The sequence below is a fragment of the Herpailurus yagouaroundi genome, unplaced genomic scaffold (genome assembly GCF_014898765.1).
Source record: "Herpailurus yagouaroundi ecotype Mexico unplaced genomic scaffold, PumYag 210, whole genome shotgun sequence".
Lineage (NCBI taxonomy): Eukaryota > Metazoa > Chordata > Mammalia > Carnivora > Felidae > Herpailurus > Herpailurus yagouaroundi.
This window is the reverse complement of record NW_024412441.1, coordinates 18,549,164-18,569,734: the sequence shown is the minus strand read 5'-3', so window position 1 is coordinate 18,569,734 and position 20,571 is coordinate 18,549,164. Positions and strand designations below refer to the sequence as shown.

General features: G+C 42.7%; 1 protein-coding gene across 18 annotated transcripts in view; it reads right to left on the bottom strand.

The window, feature by feature from the left end:
* Nucleotides 1-20,571, bottom strand: part of INPP4A (inositol polyphosphate-4-phosphatase type I A) — a 152,454-nt gene that overhangs the window by 5,823 nt on the left and 126,060 nt on the right. For 6 of the 18 annotated variants that reach the window (XM_040453979.1, XM_040453972.1, XM_040453981.1 and 3 more), the window contains one exon: nucleotides 11,742-11,874. The exons of 1 other annotated variant lie outside the window; for it this stretch is intronic. In XM_040453979.1, the coding sequence (XP_040309913.1) occupies nucleotides 11,742-11,874 (133 nt within the window). Of the gene's footprint in view, nucleotides 1-9,184; nucleotides 11,875-13,518; nucleotides 16,879-18,290; nucleotides 20,473-20,571 lie in introns of those variants that run through there. 11 more of the 18 variants (XM_040453967.1, XM_040453974.1, XM_040453977.1 and 8 more) reach the window with 4 other exon arrangements.

Below are 20,571 nucleotides of genomic sequence, written 5' to 3'. Positions count from 1 at the left end.
TTTGTGCATGATGTAAGAAGGTGGTCCAGTTTCATTCTTCTGCATGTTGCTGTCCAGTTTTCCTACTACTATTTGTTAAAGGGACTTTTTCCCACTGGATATTCTTTCTTGCTTTGTTGAAAATTAGTTGGCCATATAGTTGTAGGTCCATTTCTGGGATTCCTATTCTGTTCCATTGATCTCTGTGTCTGTTTTTGTGCCAGTACCATATTGTCTTGATGACTACAGCTTTGTAATACAGCTTGAAATCCAGAATTGTGATGCCTCCAGTTTTTTCTTTTTCAGAACTGCTTTAGCCATCTGGGGACTTTTCTGATTCCATAAAAATTTTAGGATTGTTTGTTCTAGCTCTGTGAAAAATGCTGGTGGTATTTTAATAGGGATTCCATTAAATGTGTAGATTGCTTCTGGTAGTATTGGCATTTCAGCAATGTTTGTTCTTCCAATCCATGAACATGGACTGTGTTTCCATTTCTTTCTGTCCTATTCAATTTCTTTCATAATTGTTCTATAGTTTTCAGAGTATAAATCTTTTACCTCTTTAGTTAGGTTTATTCCTAGGTATCTTACTGTTTTTGCACTTGCAAATAGGATCAATTCCTTGATTTCTTTTTCTGCTACTTCATTACTGGTGTATAGAAATGCAGATTTCTGAATGGTGATTTATATCCTGTGACTTTGCTGAATTCATGTATTAGTTATAGCAATTTTGGGGGTTTTCTACAAAGAGTATCATGTAGTCTGCAAAGAGTGAAAATTTGACTTTTTCTTTGCTAATTTGGATGCCCTTTATTTCTTTTTGTTTTCTGATTGCTGAGGCTAACACTTCTGATACTATGTTAAATAGTAAGGGGGAAAGTGGACATCCTTGTCTTGTTCCTGACCAAAGGGGAAAGGCTCTCAGTTTCTTCCCACTGAAGATGATATTAGCTCTGGGTCTTCCATGTATGGCATTTAGGATGTTGAGGTATGTTCCATCTATCCCTACTTTGTTGAGGGTTTTTATCAAGAAGGAATGCTATATTTTGTGAAGTGCTTTCTTCTGCATCTATTGACAGGATCTTATGGTTCTTATCCTTTCTTTTACTAATGTGGTGTATCATGTTGATTAATTTGCAAATACTGAATAAATCCCACTTGATCATGGTGAATAATTATTTTAAGGTACTGTTGAATTAGATTTGCTACTATTTTATTGAGAATTTTTACATCCATATTCATCTCCTTTTGAGTGGGGTCTTTTGTTTTGAAATCAAGGTAATGCTGGCCCTGTAGAAGACGTTTGGAAATTTTCCTTCCATTTCTGTTTTTTCGAAGAGTTTGAGAAGAATAGGTATTAACTTTATTTAAATGTCTGGTAGAATGCCTCTGGAAAGCCATCTGGCCCAGAACTCTTGTTTTTTTGGGAGATTTTTGATTACTGATTCAATTTCTTTGCTGGTTATGGGTCTGTTTAAATTTTCGATTTCTTCCTGTTTCAGTTTTGGTAGCTTGTAAGTTTCTAGGAGTTTGTCCATTTCTTCCAGATTGCCCAGTTTGTTGGCATATAATTTTCTATAGTATTCTCATAATTGTATATCTGTGCTGTTGGTTGTGATCTCTCCTTCATTCATGATTTTATCTATTTGGGTCCTTTCTTCTTTTTGATCAGTCTGTCAAGGGGTTTATCAATTTATTAATTCTTTCAAGGAACCAGCTCTTAGTTTTGTTGATCTGTTCCTGGTTTTTTTGTTTTTATATTGTTTATTTCAGCTCTCATCTTTATTATTTCCCTTCTGCTGGCTTTAGGATCTGCTGTTCCTTTTCTAGCTCCTTTAGGTGTAAGGTTAGGATATGTATTTGGGACCTTTCTTGCTTCTTGAGATAGGCCTGTATTGCAATATACTTCCCTCTTAGGACTGCCTTTGCTGCGTCCCAGAGGTTTTGGAATGTTGTATTTTCACTTGCTTCCATGTATTTTTTTTTATTTCTTCTTTAATTTCCTGGTTAACCCACTCATTCTTTAGCAAGATGTTTTTTAACCTCCATGTATTTGAGGGCTTCCCAAATTTTTCTTGTGGTTGATGTCAAGTTGTGGTCTGAAAATATGCATGGTATGATCTAGATCTTTCTGTACTTGTGGAGGGCTGATTTGTGACCTAGCATGTGATCTATTCTGGAGAATGTTCCGTGTGCACATGAAAAGAATGTGTACTCTGTTGCTTTAGGATGAAACGTTCTGAATCTATCTGTTAAGGCCATCCAGTCCAGTGTGTCATTCAAAGTCATTGTTTCCTTGTTGATTTTCTGCTTAGATGATCTGTCCATTGTTGTCAGTGGGGCGTTAAAGTCCTCTATTATTATTGTATCATTATCAATGAGTTTCTTTATGTTTATTAGTAATTGATTTATATTTGGGTGCTTTCAAGTTGGGGGCATAAATATTTACAATTGTTAGATCTTGTTGATGGACAGACCCCTTAATTATGATATAACACCCTTCCTCATCTCTTGTTACAGTCTTTGGTTTAAAATCTAGTTTGTCTGAGGGGCGCCTGGGTGGCGCAGTCGGTTAAGCGTCCGGCTTCAGCCAGGTCACGATCTCACGGTCTGTGGGTTCGAGCCCCGCGTCAGGCTCTGGGCTGATGGCTCGGAGCCTGGAGCCTGTTTCCGATTCTGTGTCTCCCTCTCTCTCTGCCCCTCCCCCGTTCATGCTCTGTCTCTCTCTGTCCCAAAAATAAATAATAAAAACGTTAAAAAAAAAAAAGAAAGAAAAAAAAATAAAATCTAGTTTGTCTGATATAAGTATGGCTACTGTGGCTTTCTTTTGACCTCCATTAGGATGATACATGGTTCTCCATCCCCTCACTTCAATCTGCAGGTGTCTTTAGGTCTAAAATGAGTCTCTTGTCGGCCACATGTAGATGGGTCTTGTGGGTTTTTTCTTTTTTTTATCCATTGTGATACCCTATGTCTTTTGATTGGAGCATTTAGTCCATTTACATTCAGAGTGATCATTAAAAGATGAATTTAATGTCATTGTGTTACCTATACAGCTGGTGTCTCTGGTGATGTCCTCTGGGCCTTTGTAGTCTTTATTGCTTTGGTCTTCTTTTTCCTCCACTCAGAGTGGCCTCCCTCCACCTTAAAATTTCTTGCAGGGCTGGTTTAGTGGTCACAAACTCCTTTAGTTTTTGTTTGTCTGGGAAAGTCTTTATCTCTCCTTCTATTCTGAATGACAGCCTTGCTGGATAAAGGTTCTTGGCTGCATATTTTTTTCCCATTCGGCACATTGAATATATCCTGCCACTCTTTCTGGCCTGCCAAGTGTCTGTGGACAGATCTGCTGCAAACCTGACCTGTCTTCCCTTGTAGATTAAGGACTTTTTTCCCTTGCTGTTTTCAGGATTCTTTCCTTGTCTGTGTATTTTGTGAATTTGACTACAATATACCTTGGTAATGGTAGGCTTTTGTTGAATTTAATGGAAGTTCTCTGTGCTTCTTGGATTTTGATGTCTGTCTTTTCCCAGATTAGGGAAGTTTTCAGCTATAATTTGTTCAAATAAACCTTCTGCGTCTTTTTCTGTCCCTTCTTCATCTTCTGGGACTCCTATGATACAAATGTTATTCCATTTTAATAAGTCACTGAGTTCCCTAAGTCTACCTTCATGATCCATTACCTTTGTTTCCCTCTTCTTTTCACCTTCATTATTTCTCATAATTGTATCTTCTATATCAGTGATTCAGTCCTCTGCTTCATACATCCTCATTTTTATGGCCTCCATGTGGGTTTGCATCTCAGTTACGGCATTTTTACTTTTGACCTGACTAGCTTTTAGTTCTTTTATCTCTGTAGAAAGGGATTCTCTAGCAAACCCAGCTAGTATCTTTATAATTATTTCAAATTCTAGTTCAGACATCTTATATATGTATTGATTAAATTCTTGGATGTGAGGATCTACTTCCTGTTTTTTTCTTTTGGGGTGAATTTCTCCATCTTATCATTTTGTCCTGAAAAGAAGAACCACCCCCCCCCCACAAAAAAAGAAAAAAACAAAACTAGATCATAGATGTGTTTTGGTCTGCTTGTTAAAAGAATCTAGATCCAAAACTACAAAATACAATACAATGAAAATAAATTTAAAAATTATATATAAAAATATATTTAAAAATTTTAATTTTTAAAAATTTTCAAAGGAACCAAAAAAATGAAAAAAAAAAAACCAATAAAGAATAAAAGTAAAAAGGAAGCTAGATTCTATTTCCCCTAGAGCTGGAGCTTTTCAGCACTCTGATCAGTAGTAGACTTAGTGTGAGTGAGTTGTTTTTGTTGGTCTTCTGAGGGAGGGGCCTGTTGCGCTGATTCTCAGGCTGATGGAAATGGGCCTCAAAGGTGCAGCGGGGTGGGGCCTGGTGTAAGCAGCTCTGGCCTCCATTGGGTAGCACTACTTTTTTTCCTTGAAGGATTTCAGTGCTGATAGGTGGGATGAATACGGCAGTGCCTGCTCTCTAGCCCCAGAGCTGGAAGTTTGCAACTCCCGACACTCCAGGGAACCCTCACAGAAGAGCAATCAATTACCCCTCGTGCCCCCAGCTTCTGTCAGAACCCTGCGTTCACCCAGGATTTGAGCTTTTATCTCAGGTGCATCACTCAGTTTCAAAATTCCTAATTTTAAGGATTCCCATGGCGTGGACCCATGCTCACTGTTCCTCTGGGGTAGGGTCTTGTCATACTTTTACTCTTTATTGGTCCCTGTCAATAAAATGGCCACACGATCGCATAGCAGTTCAGAGCTTATAGCAAAACAGAGCAGAAAGCCGGCACCCCTGCTTGCTGCCCTCAAATGAGTCCCTGCTTCCTAAGCTTGGAAACAGCACAGCAAGTTGGCACCACCTGTCCTTGCAACCAAGGAATCCTCAGGCCATGCTGTCACTTCTGGGACTCCACTCCACTTTGCCACATGAGCACCTTTAAGTCAGGCATGTCCCCCACAGTACTGGACTTCTAAAAATTCAGATTTTGCTCTCCACTGCTTACAATACGTTGCAGTAGCCTCCATAATCAGGACTCCCTCCCCACTGCTGTATTCACAGCTTTGTCTCCCCCAAGTCAACTCTACACACCTCCTACCTTCCAAAAAGTGGTTACTTTTCTACTTGTAGACTTGCAGATTTTGTTCTCTCAGACCTCTGATATCTTTGGTGTTCAGAATGATTTGATAACTAGCTGTGTTTTAGGGATGAGGCAAGCTTAGGGTCCCCCTACTCCTCTGCCATCTTCAGTTGTCAGATCTGGCCTTCTGTATATTTTTGGAGAAATGTCTTTTCAAATCCATATTCCATTTTTAAGTTATTTATGTCTTCATTATTGTGTTATAAGGTCTTTATATATTGTGTATACAAGTTCCTTAAAGACAAATGATTGGGGTTCTAGGAGTTCTGTGTATATACTATTGACCCCTTAGCAGAGATGATCGACAGGTTCTCCCACTTCCGTTCACTCTGTTGATTGTGTTCACTCTGTTGATGCAGTTTTAAATTTTGATGTTATCTGGTTTATCTGTTTTTACTTTGTTGCCTGTACTTTTGGTGTCCGATCTAACAAGTCATTGCCTGGCCTAGTGAAGGTTTCCCCCTAAGTATTCTTCCAGGAGTTGTCTAGTTTTAGTTCTTCCCCTTAGGTCTTCCCTAAAGTTTGAGTTGCTTTTGCATATGGTGTAAGGTAAGGGTACAAGGTCATTCTTTTGTGTGGGGATATCCACTGTTCCCAACATCATATGTTGAAAAGACTTCCCCTTGCTCATTGAATGGTTTTGGCACCTATGTCGAAAACTACATGATCATACATATTAGGGTTTATTTCTGGGCCCTTTCTTCTTTTTCATTGGTCTGTATGTCTGTCTTTATGTCGGTGCTATGCTGTTTTGATCACTGTAGCTTTGTAATACGTTTGGAAATGAGGAAGTGTGAAACCTCCAGCTTTGTTCTTTTTCGATGGTTTTGTCTACTCAGAGCTTCTTGAGATTCCAGATGAATTTTAGGATGGATTTTCCTATCTCCATAAAAAAGTACCATTTGAATTTTGATAGGGAGTACACTGAATCTGTACATCATTTTAGGTAGTATTGGGATCTTAACAATATGAAGTCTTCAATCCATTCACACAGATGTATTCCCATTCATTGGTGTCTTCTTTCCACAACATTTTGTAGTTCTCAGTGTAGAAGACTTTTGTCTTCTCGACTGGGTTAATTCCAAGTATCTTATTCTTTTTTATGTTACTGTAAATGGAGTTGTATTCTTGATTCGCTTTTCAGACTGTTTATTGAGTAATGATGGGCTAACATTTAAATTTTATTGTTAAATATAATAAACATACAGAAAAGTACACAGGATGTTTGTATAATGTTAACAAATAACCATGAAGTAAATCATCATGTAACTACCATCCAGATCACCAGAACATTGTGTGAACCCACTTTAATACTGGACTTTCCTAAGAGACCCTAATGCTCCTCCATGAGAGAAAACCACTGTCCTTGGGTTTGTCACACTCTGCTGGTCTTAAGTTTGCTTTCTCCTTTGAGTCTGTTAGATTTGGCTCCTTGTCATGTATTTTGAATAACGGATTATATACAGAGACAAAAGCAACATGGTCTAACACTGAAATGGGAAAATTTTCAGTTGAACACTCCTAGAAACTCAGTTATTTACCTTTTCATTCAGTAAACTTTTTTTTAATGTTTACTTATTTTTGAGAGAGAGAGAGAGCATGAGTGGGAGAGGGACAGAAAGAGAGAGAGAAAAAACACAATCAGAAGCCGGCTCCAGGCTATGAGCTGTGAGCACAGAGCCTGACGCGGGGCTCTAACTCATGAGCAGTGAGATCATGACCTGAGCTGAAGTCAGACACTTAACTGACTGAGCCACTCAGGCACCCCTTCAGTAAGCTTTTTTGAATGACAGGAATTACATATTCAGTTGTGAACACAAAATTACATGCTGGACAAAGTAAAAAGTAACACGATGGGCAGGAGATACATGATATAATGGTTGTCTTCAAAATTGAATGAGGAAAAAAAATTTTTTTTAAAGGCACCAACTCGTTCTGTGGAGAGAAATCGCCATAAAGGAGGACAGGCCTGAGATGGGCCTTGAAGGAGTGATGAGAAGGCCGAAGGGTACTGGTCTGGACAAGGGGATAGGATGTGGACCAGGGCTGTGAGTGTGGGGGTGGAACTATGGGATAGGTTGAAGGGGGTACTGAAGAGATACAGATCTTGGTAGCTGGTAGGATGTAGAGGGGAAGGGAGAAGATGACCACTGAGTGGAATGTGGGGTCATTTGTCAGCCAGCTTGGAGAGAAAGCATAAGTTTATTGTCGTCATGCTGTGGACACCAAAGCAGACACTCAAGTAGAATGACTAGGACGTGGCTGATGTGTAGAGGGATGTGGACGTAGATTGAGTCTGGGACAGACCTAGGAATTTGGGAGTTATTAGCAAATAAGTGGCAATTTATTCCATAGGAATGATTCAGACTTTTCAGAAAGAGCATTAGAAATGAGATAGAAGAAAAATATGGACAGAAACCTGGGGATCACCAAAATATTAGAGTGGGTGGAGGAAGACAAGCAACCAGGGGACAGTGAGGACAACCAGGGGACAAATGAGGCCAGGGAAGCCAAGGGAAGGATGAGCAGCAAGAAAGGAGAAGTGGGAAAGTGCTATCTTTCTGCATCTGTCTCTCTGATACAGATGTTGTCTTCCTAGATATGGGAACAAGCAAGTTTCCGGTCCTCTCTAGCCTGTCTCAGCGTTTTATGTCATTAAACGATACAACAGAGAGTGAAGATACCACAGAGGTGTGTCTATATTTGAATTCAGACCTGCCTGGACTGGCCACAAGGCCCACCAGGAGCCTGGTGCAGGAAGAAATCATCACAAAAGTAGTGCTGAGGCATAAAAGGGGTCCGAGGGGGTATTTGAAATGTAGACATTCTGATCCTATATTCTCAGGAATGTGTCACAGCTTGGGGAGTGACAGCTATATAAAAATAAGACAAAGCTATTTCCCATTTGCTTCATCTTAAGCAATGGGTAGGGTGCGTTCTACCCAGCATGGTGCAGACTAGTATAGTCCCTCATTGAGTGCACAGCACCACAGCCATTTCACGGACCAGGGACAGGGTGCCCTGTCTGTGTCACCTCCAGTGGGGGAAGCCAGGATTTGACTTCACAACAAGCACCAAAAAGAAAAAGACAGGCATATTACATAAAAACTTTTCTCGACTCTCTACTATTAACAATACCAAAGATAACTGATGAGCAGGTTTTTTCAAGCTGCAACAGAGAAGGATTAATATACTAAATATTACAAACACTGCATATGAAAAAGACCAATACTCCAATGAAGTCACAAAAGTAGAAATATCAGTGAAAGTATAAAAGATGTTCAATTTTCACAGTCATCAAAGAAATGGAAACTGAACCCAGTTGCCATTTCCAGCATCAATGAGAATAAAGGGGGAAAGGCACATGCTATAGAGGGTAGCTTAATTTTCTGGGAGCACTTCGGTAACATTAAAATTCAACAAGGTTTAAAATTTTAAATTATCCTTTAATTGTACATGTCTACTGCCAGGAATTCATCCAAGGGAAATCACTGGCACATGTGCAGAGAAAAAGGGGTAAAGGTACAAGATGCAGTCCTGGTTATAATGAACAATCAAACCACGAATGGAACTACATTTTAGCAAATCACACCAGACGACCAGGCAATCCACAGGAAGACATGATCCATATTTATGGATGTGGGAAGGTAACAACAAAACCAGCTAACAGTTATGAACATTTACTGCTAAGGCACCTCACAACTGCCTCATGAATTGTGTCCACACTTCACACATGAGAAAATGGAGGCTCAGAGAGGGCAAGCAATTTGTTCAAAGTCACCAGCCGGCGAGTGTCAGAGCAGGATCGGGAGCTCGATCTGTCCAATGCTGAAGTTCGTGCTCTTGATCCCACAGCCCATTGCCCCTCTGCTTCAAATTAAGTGAAAACAAGGTTATAAAACAGAAGTCTGTCATGATCTCATGCTTACAAACACCTGAGCGCTCGATCCAATGCCCACTAATGACCGCCCAGTCAGATGAGGCCATGAAACTAGTCCCCAGTTACAACGGAATGAATGAGGCAACGCCAAGTTTAATGTTCTTGTCAGTTATTTATTATTTGTCATTCTAAAGACTAGCACATTTACAGCATACATGGCTTCGAATGAACCCAGAATATATAAAACAGTAACTATATGTTCATATATATTACTACTGCCCACCCAAAACAAATAAATAAAAGTACTTTAATGCACAAAGCTTGGCAAATAACAATTGTGTAGGGACAAAACAGTATTATACAATATTTGTACATTTTTGAAGGAAACCAAAGGCAACTGTGCTGCAGGTACTTAGAATCCACGCCACATCCCAGGGTTTCAGCATGTCTCAACGTTTCTCTTTAAACGAGAGGCCTTCTAAGGTACACTGGACGGAACCTCTGTTTTATGGTAACCTGTACAACGGCTCTCCTTGCGCAGCTGGAAACTCAGCGCTCCTACCGGACTCCACGCCCCGGCCACCACGAAGGGCGCCCTCGCGCGGCAAGCGAAAGAAGGGCGTGATGCCGCCCAGAGGCTGCTCTCCCACGGGGGCCCAGGGACGCTCACATAGAACACTGAAACCTGAACATTCTCTACACGGTTAGCCAAGTCTTCGAGTTTTGTGGTGATCCTTAATATGAAGCTGAAGTTCGAAAAATAATTCACATAAAGGTGCCACATGCAAAATTGCTAACGGATGACTCGACATTTGCTCTATTCCCTTTTGACCAATGCAGGTGCTTAATGCTCATCAGACAAAAAAAAAAAAAAAAAATTCTGGAAACAATATGGGTGACATTTAATTTAAAAAGACAAGGGAATTTTTGAAAGGTAGTGATGTTAACATAAGAAAAGATGGAAATATGTAGGTACTAGAAAAGTTACAAATTAAATGATATGGGGGAGAGGCGAGAGGCCAAATCACCCATACTGGAAACCATCTTTGAACAGGGACTGACACAGCAGGATGATGTGATGCCAGCTGATGCCACCTGTGCAGCGGGTTTGGTGGATAGGAGTGTCTCTACCTGCACCCTCCACAGTGAGCCAGCTGTGGGAGAGGCAGCGAGCTGTGACCATTGCTCCTGGTGCATCCTCCACATCCACTCACACCTGTCCAATGGGCAGGAGGAGCAGAGGCTCTGTCTGCACACTGTATAGGAAGGGTCTGGAAGGTTATGCAGTCCCTCACCTGCGCCCACCCCTGTGTCCCTGCCTGTGGGTGGCACTGCCTGTGCCTCAGCAACCCAAGTCTGTCACATGTTTCCAACTGGCATTTCTAAAGGAGCCCAAGAATAACATCTATAATTTTAGACCTAGGGATTTCCTAAGGGTTCACAAATCATTAAGATCAGCATCATGGATATGTGCCACATATATTTTACAGCCTTTTAAATAACATGTAAACATAATTATGATAAACAGAATTGATAAACACATAAACTAAGAAAAATCTCTGCTATGTGCAGATAAGACTCATCATCATCATCTTATAATAGATGATCAGACATAATTTTCTATGAAATTCCTAAGTTTATGGCCCATTAATCCCTTTCAAAATCTCACTGTAGGAGAGAATTTCAACTTTCTCAATAGTCATCTTACATAACAGAAGGTAAAGAGGACAGTAACAACTACTGCAAACCTAAGAGACACTTTCATCAGACAATCCAACAGGATTGTCTTCTAGAAGACGATAAATTGGGAAACCCACAAAAGGACATTTGTTCTGAAAATACTTAGGCTTCCAGCACCTACACCCATAAATCCCCCACTGTTGTCTAAAAGGCAGCAGACACCTCATGTGCGGGGTCCTGGAGTGGCAGAATTCAACACCCAGGAGAGGAAGGGAGGCAAGCCCTGGGGGCAGGACCAGCCACGGAGCTGGGGAGAACAGGCCAGTGGCGTCCTTCTCCAGCACACACCCTGTGCTACAGCGCAGCGGGGGGGGGGGGGAAGTGGGCCCCCCACGTGGGCCGCTGTGCAGGTACTACCTTCCAGTGAAGTCTTACCTCGGGCTGATTTAGCAACCTTTACTTCACCTTCTGATTTCACCTGTGATGCTACAGATAAGACGATTTATCGGAACCAACTGCTCTCACTGCTCAAGCTGGAGCTACCTTCTTTCCCCAAAACTTGAGTTAACATTCAACATTTACTGATCTGCCCAGGATCCAATTCTTTAATATATTATTTACTGTTTTACATTCAAAAATTTTTAAAGTAGACTGTAATTCAATGCTCAATTTTGAGTTACTCGGTAGAAAAATACATTAGGTGTGCAGCTGCCTAAGTGGGCATTTTAAAAAGTCTTTTAGCATTTCAGACATATCTAGCTTGATTCATACAGGTAACTATCGATGATATCTGTGTGGTTATGGCTGAGGCTATTTAAATGGGCAGTCATTACTATCCACGCTATTGAGCCAAACATTACCTCCTATTGATTCCAGTGGAAAAAAACATGCTCCATAGACTTTTTAGTGAATTTTGTTTGAAAACACAAAAATAAAAACCAATCCTTCAGGTCTTCTTGAAGAATTCGTATATGACACTAGAGGGTACCCACATTTAGTATGTGACAGCTAATTAGAGGAACCGTGTGTTCATGTTTCAACTTTTCCGTAAGTCCCTTCGGGAGGCCTGTAATGCTTGGGGAAAGCCTTCAGCTGCAGGGAATTAAACGCATATTTGCGACTTCCAACATTCTTCATTGTATTTTCTCTTCGACAACCCTCACTGGGGAAAAAAACAAGCACAAGAAATGACAGCAGTAAAAAAGGAAAAAGGAAAAGACTTAAACTAAAATGAAATGAATTGATTATTTTCATAGCATTACAAAAAATGTTGATTAATTCAAATGGGTGCCGGACTCATTTACAACAATACGCACGCAAGATGGCGGGCTTCTAAACAAGGAAGGCAACTAAGAAGCACAGAGATGGACACATGCTGTATGGGGCTGTGAGCCTGGCATTTCCAGAGGCAGCACTGTATCTAAGTAGAAGCAAACTTGTGGTTTTAAGTTAATGGTTTTCACGTAATGGTTTTCATGTCCAGTAATTTGAGGGTTCTATCATAATTTGCAGTTCAAAGGTTCTGTTATGTCACAAATTAAATGGAAAAAGAAATTTTGCTACTCTTGCCAAAGCTTTTAAAGAGCTGCGTTTTTCTTATTAGCAACAGCTATGAATCACCTCAAATTGAAAATGCTCATTTTCCTTGCAGAATGTAGCAAAGCCATCTGGCCGAGAAGGCTGCTATAACATGCCGTCCCCACTGAGGAGGCAGCTGTCCTGGGTACAGAGCAATCAGTGGGCTCATGCAGTGGTGGCACGAGGGGTCTGCACAGCCATCAGGGCTAGACGTGTCATGAAGGAGTCATCCCACTGAGATCTCCCCGTGGCAGCCAGTCACCTTCTCTAGGAGGGCTGTCCTCATTGTGGTCACCTCTCACAGGGGTGCCGCAGAGCCAGTGAGAGCCCACAGGTGCCCTTCCCTAGAGAACCGGCTACCAGCATCATCCCCAGCTGTACTGGATGGAGGGTTGTCATGGCAACCCAGTGGGCAGAGCAAATGCTGAACAGGAGGATGAGACATCAGGCAGGCCTCACATTCGTTCCCAAATGAGAGCATCAGGGGAGTTCTTTGGGAAATGGTCTGCTGTAGACGCCAAATTAACAGGCAAAAGCAATTCTAAATATAAACGGCTTCCTATAAGCACAGTATAACTTTACATTTTTGTATTATTCGAAGACTAGCAATTAAGTCAACTAGTTATCAAATTCAGTACAAAAAATCCCCATTTATGAGATGTAAAATTTGGAGTTACCAAGAAATAGTGATTTAAAAAAAATATTTCAAATTTTATGAAGACCATTATGTCATGCATTTTAAAAAAATATCAGTGGCAACTGCTCAAGCCTTTTAAAGTGAAAATGACAGTCTTATTATCAAGAACATGTAAAATATTTTTGGTAAGACAGTAATTTTATTCAAAAGATAAGCTCAGGTATTTTAGAAAAGTATCCACCTGATTTGTTATTAAGTAATTTAGTAACTCAGCTCTGCTTCCTTGTCACCAGAGCCTCAAGCCCTCAGCCAGACGTGTGTCATAAGAGCTGAAAGCCTAGGCCAGACGAGCAGGGAGGCCCTAGAATCAATAATGATCATGTTTGTCTAACATCCAGTAATCGGATAAAAATATAATTCCATTTAAAGCAGAAGCTGTAAGTTCCTATGCACAGTTAGTCTTCATCTTTGGAAGCTCTCACATTATCAAACTATTTCAGATATGGCTTCTCTATTTATATACAAATGCACACACTTTTCAAACACCACCTATCACTATTAAATGCCGAACTGCTTTGAGGAGCGAAGAAGAATAATTTGTCCACTCGGACATTATCTTTTATTTACATATGTTAAGGAAGCTAATTACCGGGTTAACTGGCTGAATTCGTTACACACGAAATTGTAATCAAGATTACACTTTCAATGCAATTTAATTTCTAAAGCACATCGTATTTACTTTTCTCAAATGTTTTGAATTTACCAAATCTGCCTGGGTGAGGCTGATGGCACGTAGACACTGTCATCACACGTTTGCATGAGCTCTGGCATTAATGCTGGAGGCTGCTATGTGCAGAGAGGAGAGGGCGTGCCGTGCTAACTGGCACTCCCCACTGGGAAGGCTCCCCACCGCCAGCCTCCTGTCCTAAGGTAGAACACTTCTACAGATCACATCGGCTGCATAGTTTTTAGTTGTCAACAGCACACTTTGAGAAGGTCTTGGGTAGAGTTTAGAAAGAGGGATTTAATTATTTCAAAGCTCCCCGACTGTTTTTATTCTATAGGTAAATTATTTCAAGGACATCCATTTTTTGAATGAGAAATTAGAATGGAAACCCAAATGACAACTGGTTCTAGGGAGTCCTCTGGTTTTCCCTTTCTGGTGTGGATCTTCCACTTTAGAACCCATCTGAACGCACTAGGGTCTTAGTGATCCTGAATATCTAGTGCTGGCAGCCACTGACTGTGTCCCGTCCAGAGCCAGTATCACCTCAGCGGCAGCCTGAAAACCATCATCATCAAGTACCAGACTCCCCTTTCTTGAAGCATCTTCCCATGTTTGTTTCATCCAGCCTATTTCTCACTAAAGCAGAAAAGACGTATGTATTTAGTCTGACTTCGTAAGTAAAAAGCCTTAGTGATACTAAAACTCAGCACACAAAGGGTGAGCATACAGAGTCTCTTTCCTCAGATGTTCTGAAGAAAAACAACAACAACAATTCACAGCCTAGGCTGACCTCCTGGTGTCCTTTCTTGTGCTACCCTCACAAGCATACAGGTAGAATGTACTGCCTTTTGACTCAGCCCCTGAAGAGACAAAGAACCCTGTCCAACTTACTTCTCTGTCAACTTAGCAGCCAATTCTACATGAGGCAGGAAGGCCTGGCTGGCGCCACAGCAGCGAGCAGCAGGCCGGGCTGTCCACAAGGCCCCCTCAGAGGCCACGGCCTCCCCTTGCTGGGTGGGGGTTCCTGGAAGGGGGCTCTGGGGATTGGCACAGGAACACCCATGGGCCTGGGAAGCGGAGAGGACACTCTCTGTAATCAGAAGGGCCTCCCTCACCTGGGCGCAATCTCTGCCAGGCCTGGAGGTGGGCACAAGCACGTGTCACCACCGTGGGGTATCAGGAGCACTTGAGCCAGAGCAGGACTGGGAAGCCTGGAATGGGAGCTGAAAGGGCCTGCAGACTCTGCTTTCTCCCATTCATATAGTGTAAATAAAATGGCCTCGGAGCACTGATGCACATGCCTCAATTTGAAGGAGGCAGGAGGTGAACACACCTCTCAAAGAATCACAGGTTAGACAGTGACCAGTGTTGTGTTGGCATACGGAGACTCCCTAGTGAAGGATGTCAGGAGCTATGCCATGGAATGGTCACCTCAGTTGTTCTGGAAAAGACAGAGTGGCCACACTGTACCTGTGAAAAGACTGGCTTCACCTACAGGCAGGAGCCCTGCCCTGAAGCTCCAGCAGTGCTCAGGGCGTCTGGGGAAGAAGGGCCTCCCAGCGGTGCGAGAAGGACAGTCTTCTATCTTAGAATTTAAAGTCTGAATCTATCATTTGTCATGCTAACTGCTTCTACAATTAGTAGACCCAGAACTGATGGCAAACCAGAGGAGTCCTAGGGTAAGTTCTGGACATCTTGGGGAGGGTCTAGAGAGGCCAGATTTTGTGGTAAACTGGGTTTGTGGGCACAAATGAGTAAAAAGTTTTGGGAAAGACAGCTTCTCTCAATTCACTCCAGTGTTTCTAGACTGGTAAAAAGAAATCCACTTTCATAAAATACAGTGTATGGGGAACCGGCTGGCGGTCAAAAACAGAAGTATGACATAATTTGAACTAGAAAACAGAGAAGCCACTGAGTATTTCTTATAGAAAATCTGTGGAACTCCCCTTAATTTAATCTATTACCTTTACAAATGTTCAACTACCCTTCCGGCGAATGTAAAAGTTAGGCTTACCAACCATCCCTTTTTCTGGACATTGCCGTGTTACACCAAGAGAGCGCTAGTAGCAGAAACCAAAGCAACTCCTTCTTTCTCACAGTTCCATCTGTCACAAATGCCCAAAGGTTAGGCCTCATTTTATGGGTCATTTTTCCTTTGATTTTTGCTTATTATTATGAATCACACTTGCTTTCTAAGAAAAAGATGTCTGGACTTTAATCTGTAACTAAAGATGCAATGTTTTAAATGTAAAAATCCTGCTTCAAGAAAAATAAATGTCTATCACTTGAACAGCCTTTTGTTTCTGTATGCGTTCATTCCTGGAGTCAGTTTAGTGATCCTTAGAGATTTAAAAGAGTAAATGTAAAGTCACATGCAGCATTACTTGGATGTGCCCAATTTGGTACAATGTGCTACTACAGTCACAGCTTTGTGTCGTCTTGGACTGGAAATCATGAACACAAGCAAGGAATGGAACGATTCTGCAAAGTGTTTGCTACTCTGAGTTCAGGGACTACGCTTTGAAATGAAAGCAGAAAGTACATGTCCTATTAAATAGGTTTATCTTGAAGAGCCAGTTATAAAGCATCTATCCTTTTCGTTTCTCTTTAAAAGGAAAGGAAAGTTTAGCAGTACATTCAAGAATAGTATCAAATATACAAATTCTTTCCAGACAGAATTCGCTTCTCTCAGAAACACGGCACATGAGATATACAGGTAATAAATAGCTTTACATCAGAAGGTGAGAGATTTGGTACAAGTAATTCCAGGCCAGCTAAACAATGCAGTGACAGGGCCCTGTAAGAATGTGTTACAAGCACTGAAAACTCTACGGAAGTTAAATGAACAAGTCCTCCTGGTGAAATAATTTGGCAGGTATTTACAGTTCAGAACAACAAAACATCAAACTGTAAGGCATGAGATATTTCTTGGTAGACCACGCTTTGACACATTCCTTCTGTCCAGTTAGGTACACAGGTGGCTGGACATATTCTGGCACTTTTGTTTTTCTTGTGACTTATTACTGATTTTTCGTAATGATACTCATTTGCAACGTAATTTGGTCACCAGGTATGCTATGCTCAGGAAGAGCCACGCAATCAGTAAATTGGGGCTCAAGGCTAACAAAGGGATGGAACAGAGGAGGCTGGGGTCTAGTCTTAAGTCTCGGATGGGCACCAGGCCGCTCAAGTTCTTCTGGGTGACTACCTCCCGTGTTCCAATGCTGTGAAAAGGAAAAAGTTTGGGAGAAAGGAAAAGAAAAAGGCAAAGGAAATAAAAAAAAGAAAAAAAAGAGAGATACATGCAATGGATTTTATCAAAAGTATGGAAAAAAGAGGAGAACCAAACGGTAAGATTAAAAAAAAAAAAAAATGGGATGAAGCCACAACAGAAAGGAAAGATGATATGCAGAAAAGGGTGTGGAAGGAATACCAAAACAAAACCAGCACAGTCACAAGGAGAAAGGAGAGAAAGAGAAGTGAAAATAAGAAAAAAAATACTGTCGTCTACCAAAAACAAACACATGTAGGTTGACTAAATGGTTTTCCATGTTCGCCCTCTCTCGGCCGGCCAAGCACGACTCCATGCTGCCCTGCCATGCTCTCACATGCTGCCAAGACATGGGTTCCAAAACGCAAGCTGAACATGAAGAACCATTGGGGGGAGGGGGGTTGACCTTCTCACAGATGCCTGAGCAGGGGGCGGTGCCACTGACTGCCAGAGCTGCCTCTTGATGGACCATCCAAACAATGACCATTTACCTCAAATATCAGTCAAAGGCAGAGCCCTCCTCAGACTCATCCTGGCTGTCAGGCTAAGCAGTGGCAGGGCATGAGCTGCTGGTGTCCCCGACTGTCCGAGTTACTGCTCTATGGGGTGATCCCCGAGAATGGAATCCACCCGAGCTCACATTGGAAGTTTTGGGTTTTCTCTCCCTTTAGGTTGTCACAGAAAAAATACACTGAGGTGCAATGGTTCTGGAACCACATCCTCTATGACTGTCCACCAAAGTGGCAACAGCGACACAGAAGCAGAGACGCTGGGACACAGCAGGTGGCCTGAGAGGATCCACCCAGAGATGAAGAGCATGGGGTCTTTCCTCAAACAGAGACCTCCCGGGCTTTCCCAGAAGAACCTGGAAGCCCTAGAACGGCCCTGCTGGGATGTGCCATTCTGACTGGAGCTTCTTTCCAATGTGAGCACTGACTGACTGTCACATTCGCAGCCAGGGCAGTCTCGGGGGTGGGGGAGTGCCACTGTGGCTACTTAAGAAGGCCTGCTCTGGGAGTTTCAGCCTCCGGATTGGGGACAGAGGGGCACCATGGGCGGTGAGCTGGCAGTGGCTCACAAGAGCCGAGTGTACAAATCTCTTCCCAGCTCCATGTTCCATGGTATCACACTGGTAGCTCGAAATCAGCCCCAGCGGGAGGATTTATGCCACAGAAATTGGCAAACACTATTTTTTTTGGTGGGGGGGGAGGGAGCTGGCTGTTAAACATTTGCTAGCACAGCACTGGCCACTGCTCACCCTGGACCTCTGGGAGAAATACAGCCCGAGTGTCAGCTCTGCCCCTTGACTCCACCCCCTCTCCCCACCCTGCACCCTTGCCTGCATGCTCTACTCTTCCATCTGGTAAGATGCAAGCGAGAAAGCAAGAGAACCAAAATGCATTCCTCCACTCAAGACATGGCCAGTATTTACTGCTGCCTCCTTCCAGCCCCAGGTTGAGCCACAGGTTCTGGCCACACTGCAGCCAGAACTACTGGCTAGTGACCTGGCCACCTCAGGCTTGCTGTCTACAAATAGACTCATGCCTTCCCCACAGGGGATAATCCAAAAAATCACCTAAAAACAACCACATGCGGTGACAGCCTGAGCTGCAGTGTGGTCAGGCAGACAGGTGGCAGTGAGCATGGCGTCCAGGCTGTTGGGGCGACTGGGTCCTGAGGGTCCCAGGGTGCAGGCGGCCGGGACCAACCTTGGTTCTTATGTAATAGTATCTTACGTGATTATAAGGTAATACATCATTACTACAGAGATTTTAGAATATTCAGAAAAACATAAATAGGAATCTTTAAAAGACTTCCATAATTGGAGCTGAGTAGGGGCTTTAGAGAGGCAGAGGGAGGTCCAGGGAGGAAGGTCCTTCCCTCCTCGGGACGCAGGGTCCCCACCTGGCATACAGGAAAGCAACACCGACTTCAGAGTCAGAAGCGCCCGGACGAGTGACAGGTATGACAACACCCAGAGGGTGGACGAGCAGGCATTCGGGACAGCGGGTGGGAGTGTGGCAATTTGTATTAAAAGCCCCACAAAGGTGTATACTTTCTAACATTAGGGATCAATGTGGCAAATGTGAACAGGTGCGTACATAAGGCTATTCGCCACACCCTTAAGGTGCTGAAAACCACATATAGCTTAAATATTCCATGACAGCAAACTGGATAATTATGATGTAATGAAAATGGCAAGGTCTCTATCTGTTAACCTGAGAAAGTGCTCACAAGCAGTTAAATGAAAAAAGTAGGCTAAAACAACAGGCATAACTGCAAATATAATTGCATTTGTTGGCGCACACATGTGTTTTGTTCACTATTTAGGGACTTGATTAACCAACGTGTGCATTAACCACACTCACACCTGCATGTATGTGTATGTATGTGACTATGTCTGAAAGAGTCAGCATCAGATGTTAGCACCGTTTCTTGTTAATAGTAGGAATATGGAGAATTTTGGGGGGGGCAATGTGAGAACAACTGGTGTAGGGGCTTATCCGTAGTTTTAAATTTTGCTACAAGGGGTACCCATTTCTATGTGATAGAAGTTATAAAATTTTGCTGTGTGCACTGAAAACCACAACAGGTGATCTGTGCACATGTGGGTACTGCCCACGCAGCCCCATGGTGGGCCACAGGTCAGCAGATGTGGCAGCCCCTGTGCCTTTCAAAGAGCCCCGTTCTCCCTGGTCTCCTGAGACCTTTGTGCTCAGATACGGTCGGAATGAATTATTTTCATCAAATCTGTTCCAGAGGCCGAGACTGGATAGATGTCTACACATCAACTGTACACCTGACTCAGGGCCTGTCTACTAAGTGGACCTGATCCTCATCTTTGCTCTGACAACCACAAGTATCTCCCTTCTATTTTTCATGTTTCTTCTCTGGTGGAGGTCTGCATCTCACCAGAGAGGTCCCTCCCATCACCTGGCAGTGAAGAGGGTGCAGATGTGGCTGGAATCCCAGGCCCCGCCACCCCCATGGCATCAAGGATGCTGAGCCTGAAGGGCAGGCCGTGAAGACAGGTCCTTAGCCAAGGGTGCCCAAGCAGGGGTCTCAAGAGTCTCCACTGCTTCCCTGAGGCTCAGTGCAGGGAGGGTGATGAACTTTCTACACACGTGTGAATAGAAGCCCCGAGGAAACAAAGAGGTCTGTAGGACTGGGGGAAGACAAAACAGGGAAAACACAATTCCATTTCTACAAAATGCGATTATCAAGAGGCAGGAGCTCAGCTCAGGCATCACTTTTGTGCATTATTGTGAGAAGGTCAAACAGCAGAAACATACAGAAAGGATAAGAGAATTGAACGCTTTAAAGAATTTGGTGAGAGGACAAACGATACAAAACATTCAGTAGGAGTGACCGTTGGGAACGAGACTTGGACAGCATTGGTGGCTACATTGAAGGAGACGGGAAAACCAGGTTTCTTATCCTTTCTTTTGGTATGTGAGGTAAGGTGCTCCCCAGCAGTGCTTGAAACAAGGCATCGATCAACAGTAGACAGTTTTTAGTCCCGGGTTTCATTCTGCAAACACGCCTGCTGCCTCAGAATCAGAACATCATTAGGGTGAGGTCGCCACGGCACACGGACAAGTGGGGGCTGCTGCCGTTACCATAAAACACTCATTTGACACTTTGC